Source organism: Panthera onca, chromosome C2 (assembly GCF_046562875.1).
Source record: "Panthera onca isolate mPanOnc1 chromosome C2, mPanOnc1 haplotype 2, whole genome shotgun sequence".
In the NCBI taxonomy this organism is placed as follows: Eukaryota; Metazoa; Chordata; class Mammalia; order Carnivora; family Felidae; genus Panthera; species Panthera onca.
In genome coordinates, this window is record NC_138347.1 from 4,454,432 (window position 1) to 4,477,812 (window position 23,381).

The 23,381-nt window shown below is 52.5% G+C and overlaps 1 protein-coding gene across 3 annotated transcripts in view; it reads right to left on the reverse strand.

Annotated features, from left to right (window-relative positions):
* Positions 1–2,268: 2,268 nt before the first annotated feature.
* Positions 2,269–23,381, reverse strand: part of LOC132684002 (interferon-induced GTP-binding protein Mx1) — a 28,075-nt gene continuing 6,962 nt past the window's right edge. For all 3 annotated transcript variants that reach the window (XM_060640493.3, XM_060640495.3, XM_060640494.3), the window contains exons 4-15: positions 21,253–21,445; positions 20,044–20,181; positions 18,035–18,189; positions 17,280–17,418; positions 16,505–16,703; positions 15,024–15,102; positions 13,141–13,263; positions 12,633–12,774; positions 8,779–8,937; positions 7,532–7,608; positions 5,882–6,130; positions 2,269–2,590 (exon numbers count right to left, since the gene is read on the reverse strand). In XM_060640493.3, coding sequence (XP_060496476.2) covers positions 2,360–2,590; positions 5,882–6,130; positions 7,532–7,608; positions 8,779–8,937; positions 12,633–12,774; positions 13,141–13,263; positions 15,024–15,102; positions 16,505–16,703; positions 17,280–17,418; positions 18,035–18,189; positions 20,044–20,181; positions 21,253–21,445 — 1,884 coding nt within the window. In that variant the 3' untranslated portion in view covers positions 2,269–2,359. The remainder of the gene's footprint in view (positions 2,591–5,881; positions 6,131–7,531; positions 7,609–8,778; positions 8,938–12,632; positions 12,775–13,140; positions 13,264–15,023; positions 15,103–16,504; positions 16,704–17,279; positions 17,419–18,034; positions 18,190–20,043; positions 20,182–21,252; positions 21,446–23,381) is intronic.

Consider the following 23,381-nt stretch of genomic DNA (forward strand, 5'->3'; position numbering starts at 1 on the left):
GGAGACGCATGCAGGCTCTAATCCTGGCAGTGTCCCTCATGGGTGGGGGCAGGGATGGCGGAGGGGAGATCGGGGAGCACGTGAACCCTTTGTCTGAGGCTGGCTGCCCTCGGAGCAAAGAAGTGACCCAAAGTGGACTCCAGGGCTCTCTCTCCCTGGGTCCTGAACACACGGGAGAAGGGACCGTACACTTCCCCCTTGTTGGTGGCGGCCTAGGACAAGCCTGGGGGAGCCCTAGACACCTGCTCTCTGGGGCCAAAGTGAAAGTGACCGCCAGCACCTCGTGAGTCCGCGGCAGGTGGGCAGCCCGGGGAGGTCCCTTCTTTGGAGCACATAGTCAGCCTTCTTCCCCCATCCCCCCTTCAGTCCCCTGCCAAATTGGAACCGCAGCAAAGAAGACCCCTTTGCGACTCCGGCGCCTCTGGCCGTCCCTGGTCCCGGCAGAATCTTCCTGTGGGCGGCGGGAGAAGTCACTCCGGCCAGGCCTGCGAGGGGGCCGGCTCCAGCCGGGGATTGCTGCGGTGGCTCCCGGCACCCCCGTGAGAAGCCGCCCGCATCCCCCCTGTGCCAGGGGCACACGCCTCGTGCTGGACTCGGAGCGCCCGCACCACGCGCCGGCCTTCGCTCTTCCAAAAGCCTGTGCGTATTACCGGAGCGTTTCCTTTCGGCCCCAGTGAAACTGCGCCCTGCGAGCCTGAGCGGCCGTGAGCCACCCCTCAGGTGTGGGGCTGACAAGAGGGGTAAGGCGCCGCGCCACAGTGGGTGCCGGGGGGACCCCGCCGAACGCCCTTCATGCTCCCGGCAGCCTCTGTCGTGTACAGATTCTCGGACGGCCCCTGAAAATACGGGGTCGCAGCGGCGTCGGTGGAAACGGGTTTATTACACATCAGAGAAATGCAGCCTCTAGGCACACGCACACAGCACCAAGGCTCCAGAAACATCAGGCGCGTGGTAGGAAGCGGCGCAGAGCAGGAACTAGGCCTTCCAGGGTGCTCCCCATGCGCTGGTCTCCGGCGGGAGAGGGAGAGGGGTCCGGAGGGACAGTCCCCAGGTGGAGACTGGTTTCTCCTAACCAGGGAGGCGGCGGCGTCCACCCAGTCTAACTCTCCTTCGTCTTAATCCTGACCTAAGTCTTCTCGCCAGGTCCCTGCCCTCGAGGGACAAGCACAGACCACAGACCGTCCCAGGAAAGACTGGCTAGTAACTCCTCGCGCCTGTGAAATGGGCCAGCGGGGAGAGGGTGGAGCTGAGGGCGGGTCCCTCCACGCGCCCGGGGCTGGGGGCGGGGGTGAGAGCGGGTCCTCCCACACGTCCGGGGCTGGGGGCGGGGCTCCCCCACGCGACCGGGGGCTGGGGGCGGGGCTGAGAGCGGATCCTCCCACGTGTCCGGGGCTGAGGGCAGGGCTCCCCCCAAGCGTCTGGGGGCTGAGGGCGGGGCTGGGGGCGGGGCTGAGAGCGGGTCTTCCCACGTGTCAGGGGCTGGGGCGGGTTCCCCCCCCCCAACGCGTCCGGGGCTGGGGCGGGACTGAGGGCGGGGCTCCCCCCAAGCGTCTGGGGGCTGAGGGCGGGGCTGGGGGCGGGGCTGGGGGCGGGGCTGAGAGCGGGCCTTCCCACGTGTCAGGGGCTGGGGCGGGGCTGAGGGCGGGTTCCCCCCCCCCCAACGCGCCCGGGGCTGGGGCGGGGCTGAGGGCGGGGCTCCCCCACGCGTCCGGGGGCTGGGGGCGGGGCTGAGAGCGGGTCTTCCCACGCGCCCGGGGCTGGGGCGGGGCTCCCCCCCCACCACGCGTCTGGGGGCTGAGGGCGGGGCTGGGGACGGGGCTGAGAGCGGGTCCTCCCACGCGTCAGGGGCTGGGGCAGGGCTGAGGGCGGGTTCCCCCCCCCCCACAACAAGTCCGGGGCTGGGGCGGGGCTGAGGGCGGGGCTCCCCCACGCGTCCGGGGGAATGGGGGCGGGGCTGAGAGCGGGTCTTCCCACGCGTCCGGGGCTGGGGCGGGGCTCCCCCCCACGCGTCTGGGGGCTGAGGGCGGGGCTGAGAGCGGGTCCTCCCACGTGTCCGGGGCTGAGGGCGGGGCTCCCCCCCCCCACGCGTCCGGGGGCTGGGGACGGGGCTGAGAGCGGGTCCTCCCACGTGTCCGGGGCTGAGGGCGGGGCTCCCCCCAAGCGTCTGGGGGCTGAGGGCGGGGCTGGGGGCGGGGCTGAGAGCGGGTCCTCCCACGCGTCAGGGGCTGGGGCGGGTTCACCCCCTCCAACGCTTCCGGGGCTGGGGAGGGGCTGAGGGCGGGGCTCCCCCACGCGTCCGGCGGCTGGGGGCGGGGCTGGAGGCGGGTCCTGGAGATGGGGGCGGGACAGGCAGCTGGACTTAACCGGGGAACTTGGCCAGGCGGCGCCGAGCCTGGGCCAGCCGCGCGAGCCGCTCCTTCAGGAACTTCCTCTTGTCGCTGGTGTCGCTTCGCTCCTTCAGGAGCCAGCTGTAGGTCTCCTTGTCCTGCAGCAGCTGCAGCATACTCTTCTGCAGCCGCTGGCCGTACACTTGCAGGATGAAGTACTGGATGATCAGGGGGATGTGGCTGGCGATACGGTTGGCGGCCTCCTGGCAGGGAAGAAGAGTTCACGGAGGGTGAGGGGCTGACGTCAGCACGCCGGCGTCAGGAGGGGCCGGGCCTGGCAGGTGCGGGTGCCCGCCTGGGTGTCTGGGTCTCGAGCCCAGCAGCGGCCTCTGGGCCAGAGGGCAGCCTGACCCCGCCTCCCTGCCGGGGCCACTTGGGCACCTTCGGCTCGGCTCGAATGAGCTTAATAAAGGTACGTGGACTGAGTACAAAAACCCCGTTTTCGAATTAAACTTTGCTGAAAAGATGTTGCAATTTTTTTTTTTTTTAAATCAACGCTAAATATTCAGCAGGAAAGAGGCCGGGCCGCCCAAAGTCACAGGGCGGAGGGAGCCCTCTGCGGTGTCTGCGAGCCCGGAGCTAGTTTCAAGCCCCCTTCACCCTCCCCACGCCCTGCCTGTTCCTAAAGAGCTCTTTCCTGACATAAGGCTGATCTCTCGGGAAGCCGATTCGTCCGGTGCCTCAGCAATACCACTGCCCAAAAAACAGTGGTAACATTAGCGCCCGGCCTCGTGAGACGGCTGAAAAGATTAAACGGACTGAAGGATAAAAAGTTTAAAAACCTGTGGGCTGTGTTGGGGCACCTGGGCGGCTCAGTCGGTTAAGCATCCGACTTCGGCTCAGGTCGTGGTTCGTGAGTTCGAGCCTCGCGTCAGGCTCTGTGCCGACAGCTCACAACCTGGAGCTGCTTCGGATTCTGGGTCTCCCTCTCTCTCTGTGCCCCTCCCATGCTCGCTCTCTCTCTCTCTCTCTCTCTCTCTCTCAAAAATGAATAAATGTTAAAGAAAAAAAAAAAAGAGGAGTGCCTAGGTGGCTCAGTTGGTTGGGCACCCAGCTCTTGATTTCCGCTCAGGTCACTATCTCAGTTTGTGGGATTGAGCCCCGCATCTGACTCTGCGCTGACAGCACAGAGCTTTCTTGGAATTCTCTCTCTCTTTCTCTCTCTCTGTCTCTTTCAAAATAAATACACAGAAAGAAAAATGTCATGTCATAAAGATGTCAACTCTCCCGGTGCAGACTGATAATTGAATAGGATTGCGACAAGAATGCCCACAGCTCTTTTTTCATCACAGACAGAATAGGCTGACTCTAAAACTGCTAGCGAAACCAACGGAAGAAGAGGCAGGATAATTCTGCCTAACAAAGAAGCAGGGGCACAGACAGACACATGGCCGTGTTCACAGCGGCGTCATCCAGGGTGGCCCAAAGGGTGCCAGCAGCCCAGATGCACACAGACAGGTGAATGAACACGCAAAATACGGTCTCTCCATACAAAGGAGTATGATGCTACTTTTAAGAGGAAGGGCAGTCTGACGCACGTTATGGCAAAGGTGAACCTTGAGGACCTGACACTAAGCAAAGTCACCCGGACGCGAAAGGACAAAGATTGCATGAGTCTACTTAGGCGAGCTCCCGGGAATCAGAAAGTCCACAGGATCAGAAGGTAGAATGGGGGCGCCGGGGCCGGGGGAAGGGCTGGAGAGGTGCGTCTCATGGGGGGCAGGGTCTCAGTTTGGGAAGGTGAAGAATCCCGGAGACGGAGGTGGGGACGGCTGCCCAACAGTGTGGACAGGCTTTGTGCCACCAAGCTGGGCACTTAAGGATGGTTAAGACAGTACATTTTATGTGATACGTGTCTCAACACAATGCGGAAAAGAAAAAGAGGAAGAGAAGTGGGCAGCATTATGGGAGCAGTTCTGGCTGCGCTAGACATTTAAACCTTGTATAAAAATCCGCTAATGCAAAACAAGGTATGTGAATGTAATCTTGTTGATGCTGACATATGAAAAGTAAACCAACAGAAAGAGAAACGGGTTTCTACTGGGCCTTGGTTTAGAGGCTTGCCGTTCCAAGAAGGTCTCTGTCCTCGGAGCCCGTTAGAAATGCGAAACCTTGGCCCCACCTCACACCTGCAATCCACATCTAACCTGCAACCAGATCCCAGGAGATCTGTGCGCATGGTCGGGTTCTAGAAACACTGCCTTACGACAGATGCTGGTGAGGACGCGGAGAAAGAGGAACCCTCTTGTACCGCTGGTGGGAATGCAAACTGGTGCAGCCACTCTGGGAAACAGTACGGAGGTTTCTCAAAACACTAAAAATAGATCTACCCTACGACCCAGCAATTGCACGACTAGGCATTTATCCAAGCGATACAGGTGTGCCGTTTCGAAGGGATACATGCGCCCCCATGTTTATAGCAGTGCTATCGACAATAGCCAAAGGTTGGAAAGAGCCCAAATGTCCATCGATGGATGAATGGATAAAGAAGATGTGGTATATTTACAGTGGAGTATTACTCGGAGATCAAAAGGAATGAAATCTTGCCATTTGCAACTACGTGGATGGAACTAGAGTGTGTTATGCTAAGCAAAAGAAGTCAGAGGAAAACATCATATGACTTTGCTCGTCTGTGGAACTTAAGATACAAAGCAGATGAACATAAGGGAAGGGAAGCAAAAATAAGATCAAAACAGAGACGGAGACAAACCCTAAGAGGCTCTTAAATACAGAGAACCAACAGAAGGTTGCTGGAGGGGTGTTGGGTAGGGGGATGGGCTAAATGGGCAAAGGGGCATCAAGGAGGACACTTGCTGGGACGAGCTCTGGGTGTTACACGTAAGTGGTGAATCATTACATTCTACTCCTGAGATCATTGTTACACGCTCTGTTAACTTGGATTTAAATCTAAAAAGAAAAAAAAAAAAAAAAAAAGAAACACTGCCATAAAGCATCCAAACAGTGACCTGCTGGAGATATCTGATAAGCCAAAAGATGACTATTGGCTTTATCTGTCCAGGTTTTGACCTGTCTCAACGGCTCTAGCAGAGCTGTGTGTCCTTCCCCAGCGTGAATTAGACTGCTTTTTCACATGCTTGGAAATGTACAGTAGCCACAAAAGCGTGTGTCTCTGCGAGTGGCTCCTGCCATCGCGTCCCAACCCCGAGCCAAGGGCTCCACCCACGCTCAGCTGCCAGAGTATTCACGAGAACCCAGTGAGGAGGTACCGCTCTACAGAGAAGAAAGCTGAGGCTCAGAGAGGTCAAGTAACTTGGCCAGGGCCACACAGCCCGTCAAAACCAGACGTGAGTGACTCCGAGCCTTAGCCTCGGCTCATCCGCCCGAGGCTCGATGCTTCCACGGAGGCTCACGGAGGCCGGGCACACGGGGCTGGCTGACGGTCACCACACAGAGACCCGGAGACTTAGAGAGAGGCATCCACAAGAAAAGGAAAGGGAACGAAAGCCGCCTTTCCGAGCCGCCTGCAGACTTACCTGGCGGTAGGCCAGCAGGTGCTCCAAGATTTCACACAAGGAGACGTTCCCTGAAGAAACTTCTTCAGAGATCGGACTGTTTATTTTTTTATTCCTCTTCTCTTCCTCCGAAACCCTCTCCCTGACCCTCTGCAGCGCCCGCTGGTAGATCTGGTCCTGACAGTAGACAATCTGCTCCATTTGGAAGTGAAGTCGGATCGACTTCTCCGCTTCGTTTTCCAGTTCAAACTTAATGTCTTCGATTTTGGACTAGGGCAAAAGAGAAGCGGAACGAAGTTCGCTCAGAAACAAATCGCCGGGTCGAGGAAGGGGGTCCTCCCTGAAGCCCGCAGCCAACCGGCTCCTACTGGAACGCGCCACGGCCTTGCGCACCCCACGCTGGCTTATCTAGGACGGGGCGCTCCCTCCCCGGCGGGGTGCGAGGGGGCGGGCAGCGCGCCCAGACCCCGACCCCCCTGCCCTGAGCCTGGGGACCTGCACGGGCTCTGCTTGCGGGCCTCATTTCTCTTTTGGGGGCTTTCCCGTCTCATCAGGAGTATATATGCCCATCACAGAGACCACGGGGGTAAAACGGGGGCCAAACTGAAATCCATTCAATTCCGTAGGGTTCATGTTCCTGCAATTTACAGAAACTGGCTTCCAGAAGGTCTGGGAATAGATCTCTCGCACAGAAAATATCTGCCCTTCCCAGAGCCCACTGGGAGCCACCGACTATGATGCATAAGGCCAGGTGCACCCCAGACATTTTCTTCTGTGTTCATGACACCTTCCAAACAAGGTATTCTTAGTCGTATGTCGTGGATAAGGAGCCAGAGGCCCGGGCAGCTTAAGTCGCAGGCCCCAAGACCCCAGCCTGCGACAGGCCAAGCCAGTGTTCCCAGCGGTGCTGGGTGCCAGGGACCGAGAGTGTGTGTCTCCCCAAATCCGTTAAGTTGAAAGCTTAATCCCCAAAGTGATGGCATTGGGGTGGGGGGTTGGGAGATCCAGCCCATGAGAGTGAAGTCCTTACGGATGATGCCAGTGTCCTTATGAGAAGGGACACCAGAGTGCTCTCTCCCTCCCTCCCTCTGGCTCTCTCTCTCCCTGGCTTGGGAGGATACGATGGTCCTGGCAGCGATCATGCAAGCCAGGAATTGGGCCCTCGGCAGATTCCAGATACGCCACATTGATCTGGGATTTCGGGTGAGCGGCCCAGCGGTGCTCCGTTACAGTGGCCTGAGCTGACCACGCCGGGGGAGCCCCTGCTCCTGAGGGTAGACGCTTCGGGTCTCAGCTGCATGATGTGGGGGGCCTCGCTTCCTCCTGACTCCTCACTCTCGGAAAATGCCGGGTGTATATGTGGCTTCCTCAGTGAGTTGCAGGGTTGGGGCCGTTTCCCTCAGACGAGGCCATTCTCCACGAACTCTGGCTCTCTTTTGTGATTTTAAATATTTATTTCCAGAGTCCGCCTCGCTTACTGCTTACTGCTTCTTCCCCTGGATCACTGGTGATGCCACTAATAAAGTGGCACTGAGCCACTGAGCCTGATTCTCTGCTTCTCCGCGAAAGCAACAAAGTTGGGATGGTCTTCATCCAAGAAATCTATTTTCTAGCATCAGGCTGACTTTTTTTTTTTTTTTTTTTGGTTAAATCGCATGTGGTCAGTGTTACCTTGGTTGTTCTGTAGAGGTTGAAAAATTCATCAAAGTTTCCTTTCGAAATATTTGCAAAGGCAAGCTGGACCATATCTGAAGAAAGGAAAACAAGATTCGTTCAAAATCATAGATGGCTGGGGCGCCTGGGTGCCTCCGTCGGTGGAGCGTCCGACTTCGGCTCACGTCATGATCTCGCGGTCCGCCAGTTCGAGCCCCGCGTCGGGCTCTGGGCTGCCGGCTCGGAGCCTGGCGCCTGCTTCGGTTTCTGGGTCTCCCTCTCTCTCCGCCCCTCCCCTGCTTGCACTCTGTCTCTCCCTCAAAATGAATACACATTAGGGGGAAAAAAAGGATTCAAATAAATAGAGTATTTTGAGACTGTGGAATAATCATCTCAGCTGCAGAGCCGACCAGAGGTGTGGACGATGAGAAAGGTGTATTTTGTGGGTGCCCCTGGTTCCTGACACCCAGCTCCTAAATCCCTTAGAAATTCCCCGGGTGACAGGAGCATCTCTTGTTCTAAGAAGGTGACTCTTGGTGGGCCCCAGACTGCTTCAGGGTGAGGGCTGGTCACCAGAAAGATCGAGCCCAGATTAGAAGCCTGGAACTTTCAGCCCCACTCCCACCCCCCCACCCCCATCCCACCTCGCCGCCTCTGAGGAGATTGAGTTAATAACTGATTATGTCTTTGCGATCATTGATTCCACCTCATTAAAATCCCCTAAATGACAGGGATCAGAGAGCTCCCAGGCTGGTGAACACACCCACGTGCCCAGAGGGTGGTGCCCCCCGCCCCCGACTCCACGAGACAGAAGCACGTGCCCCAGGACCCCCCCAGGCCTCATCCTCTATACTTCCCTTCACACCCCTTATAATAACCTGGAAAAGGGAAGTACATCCTTTAAAATAAACGAGTAGAGGTAAGTCGAGTGTGTTCCTGAGTTCTGTGAGCTGTTCTGGCAACTTATAGAACCTCGTGAGGAGGGGGCCGTGGGAACCCCCGAGAGCCTGTCCGGCAGGAGCACAGCCTGACGTGGGGGCAGTCCCCTGGGGTGAGCCCTTACACCGTCCGGTCGGCGCTAACCCGGTTAGTGTCGGAACTGAGTCCAAATGTCGAACACCCAGTTGGTGCCCCGGAGAATCAGAGAATTGACTGGGTTCTTGGATACTGGAAAACACCCCGGGGAGGAGAGCTCTCATTGGTTTTGATCCAAGCCTTTCCCGGGCCTGGAAATAAAACGCCAAAAAGCCAAATCAAGAACTCACCAGTTACCGTGCGTAGCATGTCGACAGCCGGCTCCTCCAGCTCTCTGATTTGCTGTTTGATAATAATCTCAAACGTCTTGTAATTGACAAATCCCGGCAGCTCTCTGCCACGATACCGATTTTCAAATTTCTCAATTTCTTTATATATCGCTTTGTACCCTGGAAAAGAACGGTGCTGAATTATTTTACAAAAATAACCCTGTGGGCTTTTCTTTTTCATTTCCTAATTTATTTTGAGATAGAGAAAAAGCATGAGTCGGGGGCAGAGAGAATCCCAAGCAGGCTCCGCACTCTCAGCACAGGGCCTGACATGGGGCTCGAACCCACATACCACGAGATCGCGACCTGAGCCGAAGTCGGACGCTTCACCGACTGAGCCACCAAGGCGCCCCACAGGTTTTTCGAAACACAATACCATTCTGGACTCTGTGAAAACACAGAGCCGCATGGAAAAAAAAAAAAATTCAAATCGGATTTATCGATGGAAAATAATTCAGGGATAGCAATAAAAAAACAGATCTCAAGATCATTTTCCTTAGTCGTGTCAAGATGGCAAGTACAGAGCCAGGGTATAACGCCAGGGGGCAGGGAACGCAGACGGCAAGAAAACTGTATCATATAAAAAATAAAAATGACCACGAATGCCATCCAGAATCAGCGACACATCACAGAGCATGAGTACAAAGTATTTGTAATCAGCTTGGGATAGCGGACTAGCCAAGCCCGTAAGACCACATTCACGGGATCTGGTATCAGTGTTCGCTATATAAAACACTTTGTTGTTTCTTTATACTTTTGGAATTCTTTTTCTTCTCAACAAACTGGACTGTGGAGGACACTGGGGGGTGGAAATTCAGGAAGGCCCTAAGAACTAACCAGGAGGGGCGCCTGGATGGCTCTGTCAGTTAAGCATCCAACTTTGCCTTAGGTCATGATCTCACGGTTCATGAGTTCGAACCCCGCGTTGGGCTCTGTGCTGACAGCTGAGAGCCTGGAACCTGCTTTGGATTCTGTGTCTCCCCCTCTCTCTGCCCCTTCCCCCGCTTGCACTCTGTCTCTCTCTTTCTCTCTCTCAAAAATAAATAAACATTTTTTAAAAATTAAAAAAAAAAAAAGAAAAGAACTAACCAGGAATCATGGTCTAGGTATCCTCTTTTGGTTGGGAGATATTTTCTCGTAGGAATTTTGTACAAACTGAGATAAAATTCACATGCTATAAAATTCACCCTTGGGGGGCACCCGGGTGGCTCAGTTGGTTGGGCATCCGACTCTTGGTTTAGGCTCAGGTCAGGATCTCACGGTTCATGAGATCGAGTCCCACGTTGGGCTCTGTGCTGACAGCATGGAGACTGCTTAGGATTCTCTCTCTCCCTGTCTCTCTGCCCCTCCCTTGCTCACGCATGCTCTCTCTCTCAAAATAGATATATATACTTAAAAAAAATTTTTTTTTTAATTCAACCTAGTCAGGGCACCTGGGTGGCTCAGTCAGTTAAGCACCTGACTTCGGCTCAGGTCATGATCTCATGGTTCATGGGTTCGAGCCCCACATCGGGCTCTGTAATGACAGCTCAGAGCCTGGAGCCTACTTCAGACTCTGCCCCTCCCCTGCTCTCTCTCAAAAATAAAACATTAAATCCAACCTAGTCAAGTGTAGAGCTCAGTGATTTGTTAGTACATTAACAAAATTGTGCAACTGTCCCCAGTAGCTTATTCTCAAACACTTCTATCGCCCCAAGGAACCCCACTCCCTATCAGGACTCCCTCTTCATTTCCCTCCCCCCGCCCAGCCCCCGGAAACCACTCCTCTACTCTTTATTTCTAGGGACACGCCTGTCCCAGACATTTCATATCAATGGAACCAAAACACATGTGGCTTTCTGTGTCTCGCTTCCTTCACTCAGCACAGTGTCTTCAAGGTTCGTCCATGTTGCAGCACGTTTCGTCCTTCATGCTTTTCCATGGCTGAACATTTTCTATCATCCGCTGTCACAGGCTGAATTGTATCTCTCCAAAATTGGTATGTTAAAGTCCTAACCCCTAGCACCTAGGAAATGTGACTGTGTCCGGAGACGGGACCTCTGAAGAGGCGATCGCACTGAAATGAGGTCATTGGGGTGGACTGAACTCCAATCTGACTGGTGTCCTTATAGGAAGAAAGCAGGACACAGAGCCACGCAGGAAAGACCATGGAGGACACACGGAGAAGGTGATGTCTACGTGCCAAGGAGAGAGGGCTCCGGAGAATCGAAACATGCTGGCACCTTGATCTTGGATTTCCAGCCTCCAGAATTGTAAGAAAGTAAGTTTCTGTCATTTAAGACACACAGTCTGTTGTGCTCTATTGGTACGGCCCTAGCAGACCAATACACGGGTACGTTAACATACCAGCCACCCTAGTGCGTGTGAGATGGTGTCTCCCGTGGCTTTGGTTTGCATTTCTCTGACGGCTAATGACGCTGAGCGCCTACTCGTGAGCCCAGAAGCCATTTGTGTGTCTTCTCTTTAGAGAAATGTCTATTCTCATCCTTTGTCCACTTTAACTTGGATTATTTGGCTTTTTGTTGTTGATCTGTAAGAGTTCTTTGTATAGTCTGGGCACTGGACCCTTGTCAGATGTGTGATTTGCAAGTATTTTCTCCGGTTCTGTGCGGGGGGGGGGGTGGCGCCCTTTGACCCACACACGTTGTTTATTCTGATGAAGTCCCCCTTGTCTGTTACTTCTCTTGTCGCCTGTGATGTCGTGTCCTGTGCAAACACCGCCTCTTCATCCAAGGCCACGAAGGTTAGAATCCAGGTTTTCTTCTAAGAGTTTTATAGTTTCAGTGCTCACAGGTTGGTTTCTGATCATTTTGAGTTTATCTCTGTACAGGGAGTGAGTTAGGGGTCCAAATGCATTTTCTTGCATGTGGGAACCCAGTGACATGCAACTGATAACTTGTTGGAAGGAATTTAGCATCTTAAAATGAGAGCTGTTTTCTCATGGGCCGCATGCTGTAATAAGCTTGCTGAGCCATGCACGAGGGGGGTTGCTGGAAGCGAAGGACTGTTGTCTTCCCGCAGCACGGTCAGCAGCTTGGGAGTGGTGCAGAGATGGCAAGTGGCAAGTGGCAAGTGACCGCCCCAGTCTTCTACCAGGGAACGCTGTCATTTATCTCGTCCTGCCCTCCATGCCCTCTGCCAACGAACAGACGACTGAAAGGCGTGGCCGTCGAATTATGTCAACAATGGCATGATGTATCCTCTCACGTTCATTACTCAAAGCCAAGGACAGCGGCCAGTCGGAACCTCCAGTCAGCTCAAGGTACATTATGGAACCCGCCACCAAGCTGCCCAAGTAGAAGCAAAGTCACTTAAAATTCCCCTCAGCTGCTGCCGCTTTATCACTGGCCAGTATATGATTGACCTCAAGCATCTCGAAATATTAAAAAAATTAACTTCAGGTCACACTCTCTACCTTTTTCGGACTCTTGAGAATTTGGTGGTGTAGCGATGGTGCCCAGGCTATGTTTCGTTTCCCCTGCATCGCTGCTGCAGCTACAAAATCCACTGAGATACACACGGGCTTCAAGGCCACGGCCAGCTGACCACGAAGAGCATGAGGCAGTGGCGGGCGCCATGTTGACCCTGCTACTGTTGCAGGAGGGCTGATTCTGGTCGAAGCCCTGGCAGACTTGGGCAGATTCCTCTGCGTGTTCTCTAGGTGTCCTCCGAAGTCTGCAGCAGGCGCTGGCTGGCCTGGGTTCAGTGACGTTGGGCGGAGCAAAGGCACCCCCTCCCCCCTCTGGCCCTCCTCGCCACCCGCACCGCCCGCCTTGACCCACCTCGCCAGGCCTACGGCGGTGCCTGGCACTCACCTTTCTGGAACTTCTTTTCAATCACGATGCTCCACTTGTGGAATTCATGTCTGATTTTGGTGAACAGCCGACTCTCACCCTCCCCCACAGACTCCTCCCCTTGTATTAAAGAGGTGATGTCATGATTAAATGCATTGATTTTCTGTTAAGAAGGAGAACGTACGTATAAGCGGAGATGTTCCAGATACAAGTGGGGTGGTCTGGAGGCCGTGTGTAGGCTGAGGGTGGGCAAGTGACTCCTCACCACGTGACAGGGGTACCAGACCCTCCCACACCCCCAACCGCCCTCGGGGTCTCGGGTGAGCATGCGTGATAAGCAATCCATACGGCAAATGTGACCATCTGTCACTGCCCATTGTCCCTTCGCCCTGGCCCCTCTTTGGTGTTAAATGGGCACAGTGAGCCTGGGTCAGCTTTTGGGGAGTGAGAGAAAAGTGCATGAGGCACACGATCCCTTTCTGGACAATGATGTGTGAATCTCCGACTCGATGCTACGGGCAATACTCACATCTATCAGAAAAAACATTTTTTCGTGTTCATCTTCTGGTACATCTGAGCCATACTTTTGTAATTCCTCTGTTATTTTCTCATGATTCTCCTTTATTTGATTCTCTAACAGGGGCAGAGATTTCTGAGGAAAACAGAAAAGAATGCAAAGACATAAATACGGACAGGGAAGGAGCTGGAGCCCCCAGGCCACCTGTACGGTACACCTGACCTCCTGGCTTGCTCTAGAGCGAAGGTGAAGAGGGAGGCACATTAGCGGGCACTGACTCCACCCAGGCCTCCCCACATTCCCACTCCTGGGGGGAGGGGGGACAGTCTCAGGGACACGCCAAGGTGGCTACTCTGCACGGTTCCTGCATCCTGTCCAAGCAACGCCAGGAAGAGCTCCTTCCACGATCTGCAGGGACATTAGAAAGGGCCACCTGTCTTGTGGGCTCTGAAAAAGCAGCAGTTGGGACAATTTGAGATTCAACAACTTTTGTTAACAGATTTAAAGTTTTCAGAGACTTCTGTCTCTGACGACACGGTGGACGGTGCATGCTAGCGCCCTCTTCCACCGCAAACATCAAAAAATGCTGGCTGGCACATCAAAAGCATCCCTTGAGGGGCGCCTGGGTGGCTCAGTCGGTTAAGCGGCCGACTTCGGCTCAGGTCACGATCTCGCAGTCCGTGGGTTCGAGCCCCGCGTCGGGCTCTGTGCTGATGGCTCAGAGCCTAGAGCCTGCTTCGGATTCTGTGTCTCCCTCTCTCTCTGCCCCTCCCCTGTTCATGCTCTGTCTCTCTCTGTCTCAAAAATAAATAAACGTTAAAAAAAAATTAAAAAAAAAAAAAAGCATTCCTTGAAGTGTATCCATGAGCTGGCAGGTACTCAGAGGCACAGACAGGTGACACGGGTGCCCAGGGGCGGATGGGGAGAGCGGGAGTACAGCCAGATTTGGCCTCGCAGGGCATTTGTAGGAAAGAAAAATTGAGGTGACATTTCAGAGCCTCACTTGGTGTTAGGGCAACGAATAAATCCCGGTGGGCTTGCTCGAGGCGGGGACTCTAACGAGCCAACGTCTTCTTACTCTACAAAGCTGGGACCCCAAAGAGCTAGGAACAACCGTGCCCTCTGTTCCCATTCCTGGGGACTGAACTCGGTGCTGAGCGGAAGGACATAAAATCTCTGCTGAAAATCTGTAACCACAAACCAGCCCTCAAACAGGTCTGCTGCCCAAACTCATACTCCCTGAGGGGTCCCCCAGGCCTCGAGCTGAGAATCTAAAATGATTCAGGCCGGAGGCTGCACCTCCCTGGAGAAACCGATTCTGAACCTGGGCTTCCATGAATACCCACAGATCAAGTTCCAGAGAGGATAGGCTCAGGGTCGAAACCCTAGTCCAGGTCATTGTGGGTGATGGCTACCAGGACCCAGTGCACCTGACACTCGAATCCTCAAGCGCTGCATACAACAGAAATATGTGCAAAGGAAACCTTTTTAAGGGACCGCACAGGTGAAAGAGAAAGGGATTCTGTCCAGACAAACTTGAAAAAGAACCACGGAGAGATTTAAAATATGAAATCTGTGACCATGACCGTTGTCAAGCCATTGCCATAGCGGCTGGCAACGAGAAAGGAACAGGTTCGTGCAGGGCGCATGAGATTTTAGGCCAAGCGGATGTAGTCTATCAGGTCCCGCCCAACATGTGGTGCCGCAGTCACACACCGTCCGGGAGCTTGCTCGAGGATCCCAAGCTGTGCTCCAGACCCGCCGAACCTGAGCCTGCAGCTTAACGAGATCCCCGGGGAGATGTGTGTGCGTGCGGATGGTGAGCGAGCCCGCGCGGGTTGGCTCTGGGTTTGTGGGACTCGAGTCAGAGAACGGTCGCCTCTACATGTGCTTACGCAGATGTGCATGATGAGTTCAGTGGTCAGTCTGTCCGCCAGACAGGGCACGGTGGCCCTTCCTTCCTCCAGAAGAACCCTGCGGACGGAGAAGAGAACACGACATGCACAACCATGCTGGTGTGGCCAGAAAACGCAAGCCGGCTTTCTGCTGCAGGGAAAGGCAAGGCAAATCGAGTTATTCCCAGGCGGATGGAGCGCCCTGCCGCGGGTACCCAACAGATGTGCAGAATTAACCTGCGCGGAACGAGGGCAGGGTCTTCATTATTTCGGACACTTCAAAAATGGCATAGAGTTGGAGAGAATTGTACACCTCAAGCTCATATAACACTGTATGTCAGCTGACCGGGACTAAAATAAAAAGCTTTCTTTAAGAAATGGTATAGAGGGATCCCTTCCAGCTGAGACATTAAATATGGCTCATGACATTTGGAACGCCTGGGTGGCTCAGCGGGTCAAGCGTCCCACTTCGGCTCAGGTCATGATCTCACGGTTCGTGGGTTCGAGCCCCGCGTCGGGCTCTGTGCTGACAGCTCCTTCGGATTCTGTGTCCCCCTCTCTCTCTGCCCCTCCCCTGCTCACACTGTATCTCTCTCTCTCTCAAAAATAAATAAACATTTAAAAACATTTTTTTAAATATGTCTCATGACATCTGACTACAGAACTGGTCTTTATAAAGATACGCTTGGTCACCTATGGATATGTTTTCATAACACACACACCCTTCTTCACGTAGGTAATATGCACATAAGTCTACATAATGCATGTCAGCATAGGATTTCACAAAAATACCCCGACACGTACCTACGTAGGTGTATGGATGACATTGAACTATGGGACACACCCTTCCCCAAGACAAGAACCTAAACCATGGGCTGCTTGGAGGAAGGAAGGCCTATCCTCGCTGTATCCAAATCTGTGTTCGCCGAGTTATTATAGATTCTTTATAGTTTAAAGAACTTTTTAGGATAAAGGGCATGCCTGTTTGTGAAAGTACACTCACAGCTAGGCTCTGGTCTCCACATCTGTCAATTTTTAAAAATTGTGGTAAAAGGTACATAACATAAAATTTACAATTTCCCCCAGTGCCCCTGACTGATAATCAAACTGATGTGGCCCGCGATTGGAAAGGCCACATTTATCATATAGGAAATGTATGTCTCTGGGTCAATTTCTGAGCTTTCTAATTATTTTTCTATTCTGAGGTATTTATGTTTTCTTCCGGTATTTGTGTTTCTATTTAATTTATTTTCAATTATCGTAGCCAGTTCCCTCCCCATCTGGCCGTGGACGTCTATTTCCTGCTGTACTTTGTCAGTTCCTCTTTTGTTCTCCTGGGCAAATCCCACGGGCATTGTCAAGGTATAGACACACTCACACACCCACTGCGAACGTCTGCTTTTGGGCGGCAGCCATGTTCCCCAGGAGAAATGGAGGGCCTACGTTTTGGTTTGCCCTTTGCGGAAACACGGCCCGGGTACCTGAAATGTGGGTGGTCCTCAAAGAAGACTCTCTCTTTCTCCAGAGCCTCGGCCAGGCTCAGCTGGTCCTGGATGTCCTGCTGGCCCCGGCACTTGACGACCATGTAGCCCTTCTTCAGGTGACACACGAGGTTTTGTGCCACGTCGACCACCTTGTCCTCGGTGCCTCTGTCCACCAGGTCAGGCTTTGTCAAGATGCCTGCAAGCCGGAGCCTTTCCATCAGAGAACGCTCACAGTTTCCTCTCAGCCTTGCTCGTGGGGACACGACGGCACCCCCAACCCCCAAGTCCACGGTTTGAGGCGGAGCCCCTGGCCAGTGACAGAACTACAGCTCAGGCCCCAGGAAGATGGTATGCCCCTCCAGGCAGCTGTGGGGGGCTTGCTTCACCCAGGGCTTGGCCCTCATGCCAGAGAGACAGCAGCCTGTGACGGCCATTTAATTTCCCTTCTACCCAGTCGAAGAGTTCATGCTCTATTGCGATGACTCTCCACCTCCCCAGTGAGGCACACTGGGCTGTCAGCCCAGAGCCCGACGCAGGGCTCGAACCCACGGACCGCGAGATCATGACCTGAGCCCAAGTCGGACGCTCAACCGACTGAGCCGCCCAGGCGCCCCACTAGCATTTCTAAACATTCTCCAGTTACTTCTGGTGCAGATGGGGCTTGGCCCACGCTTGGGGAAACACGGGTCCGGCCGAGACCAGAGGCATCATTTGCTGAGCCCACGGCCAAGTAAAGCCCTCCTATGGTTTCTAGGCTCTTCCCTCTTCTTACCTATGGTCCTGTCTCCATCGGGGTCCACCTCCTGAGCCATGCTCAGGGCCTCTGTGGTGGCGATGTCCACATTGCAAGGGACCACCACCAGGTTGATTGTCTCCTGCTTAACGATGTACTTCCTGATGAGTTGCTTGGTCTGTGAGAAAATGAAGGCGTATGAGGGCAGGGACAGGTCCCGACCTTGCCCTTGCGTTGGGACCTCCACGTCCCAGGGGTATCTCCCCGAAAGAAACAAGCCTGCAGCATTTCTCAAGCCAGAGTTACAAGAAACCAAGTCTCCCGTGGCAGAAATGGAGCTCTGGGGTCTGGGGAAAACCGCCAGACCTTAGCTCATTAACTATCTCCCAGGATTCCACAGAGGACAACCACAGGGAAAGAGAAGATGCCACCAAGTGCATGACGGTGCCCTAGATCTTAATCTCTTGGGTAACATTTGCCAACATGAAAATGCCATCATATCTGTTGCTAATGCTTTCTCTCCCCACATAAAACCCCTTCCTGTACACGCCAGCTTAGATACGCCACAAAATGTAACTCTAACCAAAAATGGGTCCCCGTATAAAACCGAAACACCGTAAAATGGATTTCCAGTTCTGCCTCCTTGCCTCGCGCTCCCCAGGACATCTCCATCTGACTTGGTGGAGGCCACGGAGCCCACCCTTCACACCTCCTGAGAGCCACCCTCCCAACTCAGCCCGGAACTCGCTGGTGTCCAGGGCACGGCCCCGGTCCCCCCCAGACCGAGGTTGTACCTGGCGTCCGATGTCGGCCGGCTGATTGCCCACAGCCACCCTGGTGATGCCGGGGAGGTCTATCAGGGTCAGATCCGGGACGTGAGGGGAGCTGACCTCCAGGTTGATTAGCTCATGACTGATCCCCAGTCCTTCCCCAGCGATGGCATTCTGGGCTAGGGAAGGGGGAAACGAGAAAACCTGAAGAGAGCATACAGTACAAGCATCTCCCTATAGCAAATCCTCCGAAAGCACCTTCTACCTGCCGTGCTTGGATAAGGCATATCTGGAGCAGATTCACTTTTCCGGGGCTAAAAGGAAACTCAAAGGACAATTCAGGGTTCTCCCTGCCAGTGGCCAGAACTGTTTGTGGAGAGAGCAAGAGAAACATCTCTAAAGGTGCACCTGCACCAGGCCAGAGCGGGGCCGACCTGAGCTCTTCCTGGCATGGCGCCTAAATCCTTCCCCTGACGTCACTAGGAGATTAACAACAAAGCAAAATGAAAGCAAATAAAAACACATGGGCACGCTGGGACAGGATTTGGGAAATGATGGAGGGGAACGTGCTAGTTTTGAGCAAAACGAGCCCTGGCATTGTCATCCTATCAAGGGACCTCATCTGGCTCCTGCCTCCTTAACGATGACAATTTCAAGATCTAAATTCATTTATCGGTATTCCCTTCCGTCACTGCACGCACGCTCCTCTCCAGGGCGACCTTCTCCCAACCGGAGAGTCTGTCCCTCGACCTCGGGCTTGCCCGTGGCTGACAGGACATCACAGAATGGACTCCAGTAGAGATCGAGACCTTGCGCCTGGGGCATCCTCCTCCCTTCCTGCCAGGAACCCGTCCGCCACCACGCAAAAAGCCAAGCCTGGCCTCCTGGAGGAGGATGGCCACCGCATGGGGAGAACGCCTGGTCTTTCCAGCCCAGGGCCTGGGTATGTGACCGAGGCCATCCTCGACGGTTGGCCGCAGCCAAGCCAGCTGGAAGGAAAGAACTGCCCGGCTGATCACCGAATCGCGAGAAACCAATGCTTCCAAGCCACTGGGCTTTGAGACAGCGTCGTTACACAGGAAGGGCGAGAGGTACACACAGCGGTTTTGAGTGTTTTGCCCCTGGAGCTAATCTAAGCCCAACAATCACACAATGACGTTCTGACTGTAAAAGCATCCTTCAACTTTTGTAAAACAGTCTATAAATGCGACTTAGTGCTTCTATCTTCTTTTTTTAATACAATTTATTGTCAGATTGGTTTCCATGCAACACCCGGTACCCATCCCAAGTGGCTGCTACCTTCTTAAGAGCCAAGCTCATTCTTTGCCACTTCTGCTCCCCAAATGACTGAGACTAGGCTGTGACACACTAGGAAGAAGCGAAGGTCCACGTGGCAGAGATTATCTATCCGCCTTGCTCACTCTCAGCCGCAGCCAACCCTGCCACCACTTGTCCTTATGTCCTCCGCGTGTTATCTCTCCTTTCAGATGCTTCATGGGGACAGGGTGATTCTCTGTCTCTGTGGCTGGCATTCACTGAGACGCACTGTAGGTCAACCCGAGCTGGGATTGTGCAAACACATGCAGAGGAAAAGGCCTATGAAATGCTTCCAGAGAGGGTTCGGGGATGGTCCAGGATGCCTTTCATGAGGCTAACGGGGAAAGGGGTTCCCTGGCCCCACACTCAATTCTTCTTCCATCAGATCTGTGGAGTGGGGAAGCCTTTGAATAAGGGACAGATACTCCTTGTTTAAATTTTAAAGTCCACATTACTCTCCGATGCTTGTTTACATACTAAGCAAGTAATTGCTGAGGTCAGATTCTGTCCAAAGCGCTGGTCTTACTGAGGGTAAAAGAAGAGAAGACACAAGGGAGCCGGGGCCTGATGCAGATGAGGGCCGGAGGGAGGCCCCCAGGAGAACAGGACAGGCCCAGAAGGGGAAGAGGGGGACAGTGACAGATGGACCCCTTCCTCCCTCACCCAGGTGGCCAGATGTCCAAACAGGTGATGGCGAACAAATGTGGGGCACTTACCTGTATTGATTGCCTCCTCCACCTCCGAAGGGTCTGAAATCTCCGTCTCGAAGTCCTGGTAGCTGACTTTGCCTCTCCATTCATCCTCATTCATGAGCTTCTTCAGCTTCAGCACCAGAGGACACCTTGTGACAATACCTGGAGGCCACGTCCGCATCAGTCCTGCACTCTGCTGTCAAGAGTCCTAGACGGTGGCCTGAGGTCAATGCTGCGCAAACTTTTCTATAATCATCTGGGCAGGCTGCTAAAAGCGCCTGGTCCCCTTGTGCGACACTCGGATGCATTAGGTCTGGGGTGGCCTTAGAAATATGCATTTTGAGTATGCATTCCAGGTAATTTTTTGCTCACTAATGCTTGAGAGCCACCACTTTCGGCTTCTCGCTTGAACTCACTGTTTTGCCATCAGCTCGGGTGGCGCACTCTCGTAGGAAACCCCCAAACTCTGATAAATGTCCTCCGCTATCCCCCAGGATACACCCCTACCATCAGGAACACATACTGCCCTCACCAGGCCCCCTGACCACGTCCCCCTGCCGTAAACTTCCAGACCCCACCCTCTCCTACATCTGACCTGTATTTCAAGGCCCATCTCAGGTCTGCCCTCTCTCCCCTGGAGCCCCACCGATCCCTTGACCTTGGCACTCAAATAGCACCGCTAATCAGAGCACCAATCTTTACCTCCCATTTGGAAGGTCACCTCTTGAGAAGGGGCTCAGGAAAGACACCCACATGCACGTGGTTCTGGGCTGGGGGTGCAAGTACATATACTCAGACCTGCCATAATGCACAGGTTATACACAACCCACACAAAAATGTGCAACAAGAGGGTGCCATGAACTGACTCACGTCCCCCTCCCAATTCATGTGTTAGAGCCTCAGCCCTCAGTGTGACCACTGGGGCCACTCCTTAAAGGGGTAATTAAGGGTAAATGAGGTCAGAAGAGTGGGGTCCAAGGTGACTGGCATCCATACAAAAAAGGGAAGAGACACCAGACGTGTGTGTGCACAGAGAAAAGGCCATCTGAGGACACAAGGAGATGGTCATCTGCACAAGGAGAAAGGCCTCGGGAGAAACCAACCATGCCAACACCTTGGTCTTGGACTTCCAGCCCCCAGAACTGTGAGAAATAAGTCTCTGTTTCAGCCACCCAGTCTGTGGCATTTTGTTATGGCTGCCTGAACTGATTAAAACAGAGAGCAAGTTCTTACCGCTGCCTCTGGGAAGGGCGACCCCTGACAGGGCCTCCAGCACTGAGCTCTTGCCCGAGCTCTGGTCACCGATGACAGCGATGGCGGGCAGGGCCAGGTCCTGCTCCACGCCCAGGGCACGAAGGGAGTCGATGAGGTCAATGCAGGGGCGCACTTTCTCCTCATACTGGCTACATAGGCTCTTCTCGAGTCCCTGAAGAAAGCAGAATCAAAGAATTCTGTCATGGCCTGCGGGTCATGTTCCATCAGAGACAGACAACTTCAATCAACCTATCACAATAGGTGAGAAGAGATCCCAAAAGAGAGTGGGAAAGGAACACAAAGAACTATTTAAAGAAATGATAGGTAAAAATTCCCCACACTTGAAAACAATTAACTCAAAGAACCAAGAAGCTCAATGAACCCCAAACATAAGGTACATAAACTACATCAAGGCAGATTATAGTCAAATAGCTCAAAACCCGCGACAGAGAGAAAATGTTTCAAGCTGCCGGAGAACACGTTCCACACTGAGGAGCAAAGATGAAATTTATAGCAGATTTCTCATCAGAAACAATACAAATAAGAAGATAGTGGAATAGCCTTTTTAAAATACTGGAGGGAAAAAAAATCCATCATCCTAGAATTCTATACCTCGCCAAAATACCTTTTTTAAAAATGAAGGCAAATGAAGTTTTTTTCAGACATAAAAAAGTGAATGAATTCATCACCAGCATTGGCACTACAAGAAATGTTAAGGAAGTCCTTCTGCCAGAAGGAAAATGATTCTGAATGAAAATCTGAATCCACACAAAGGAATCTACACCAGAAATGGTAACTACTACATTTTTTAGAAGTAACTTACATATCCTTAAAAGATATATGACTGAACAAAAATAACAATACATTGTGGGGCTTATAAGTCAAATTAAAATTCATGACAAAATCAACATGAAGGCTAGGAGGAGACAAATGGAAGCATACAATTGTAAGGTTCTTATTTAAATATTAAGTTATAGGGGTGCCTGGGTGGCTCAGTCAGTTAAGCGTCCGACTTCGGCTCAGGTCACGATCTCACAGTCTGTGAGTTCGAGCCCCGTGTTGGGCTCTGTCCTGACAGCTCAGAGCCTGGAGCCTACTTCGGATTCTGTGTCTCCCTCTCTCTCTGCCCCTCCCCTGCTCATGCTCTGTCTCTCTCTGTCTCAAAAATAAATTTAAAAAACATTAAAAAAATTTTAAATATTAAGTTATTTACTATCACTTCAAGTTAGACTTGACAAGTTAAATATGTAAAATATAAACCCTAAAATAGGCACATTTAGTAAATCAACAAAGGAAATAAAATAGAATCATCAAAAATGTAGTTGATTAATTCAAAAGAAGGTAGAAAAAGAGGAAAGGGGAAATAAAGGACAGGGAAAATAGAAAATAAATAGCAAAATGATCTTCTCAAACTTCATTAACAATCACAATAAATATAAATGGTCTAAAACATTTTTAGAACAAACTGACTTTGAAAAAGAAGAACAAAGTTGGAGGGCTAACATTACTGATTTCAATATTTATTAAAAAGCTGCAGTAAGCAAAGCAATGTGATACTGGTATAAAATTGAGAAAGAGATCAAAGGAACAGAATATACGTTCCGAAAATAAACTGACATTATGTATGGACAACTGATTTTGACAAAAGTGCAAGGGCAATGCAGTGGAAGGATAAAGCTTTTCAACAAATGGTGCTGGAACAACTGGGCATATATATACCCCCCCAAAATAACCTTGTATCTATATTTCACACCATACTAAAAAAATAACTCACAACAGATCATAGACCTAAATGCAAAATCTAACACTACAGAACTTCTAGAAGAAAACAGGAGAAAAATCTTTATGGTTGTGAGTTAGGCAATGTTTTCTTAGATATGGTCCCCAAAGCACAGTTCATAAAAGAACCAACTGATAAATTGGACTTCATCAACATTGAAAACGTCTGGTCTCTAAAAAAGACTAAGAGAAGGAAAACAAGCCACAATCTGGGAGAAAATATTCACAAAACATATATTTGACAAAGGATTTGTACCCAGCATACATAAAGAACTGCCAAGAAATTCCTTGACAATAAGAAAACAAACAACCTGATTAAGAAGAGACTA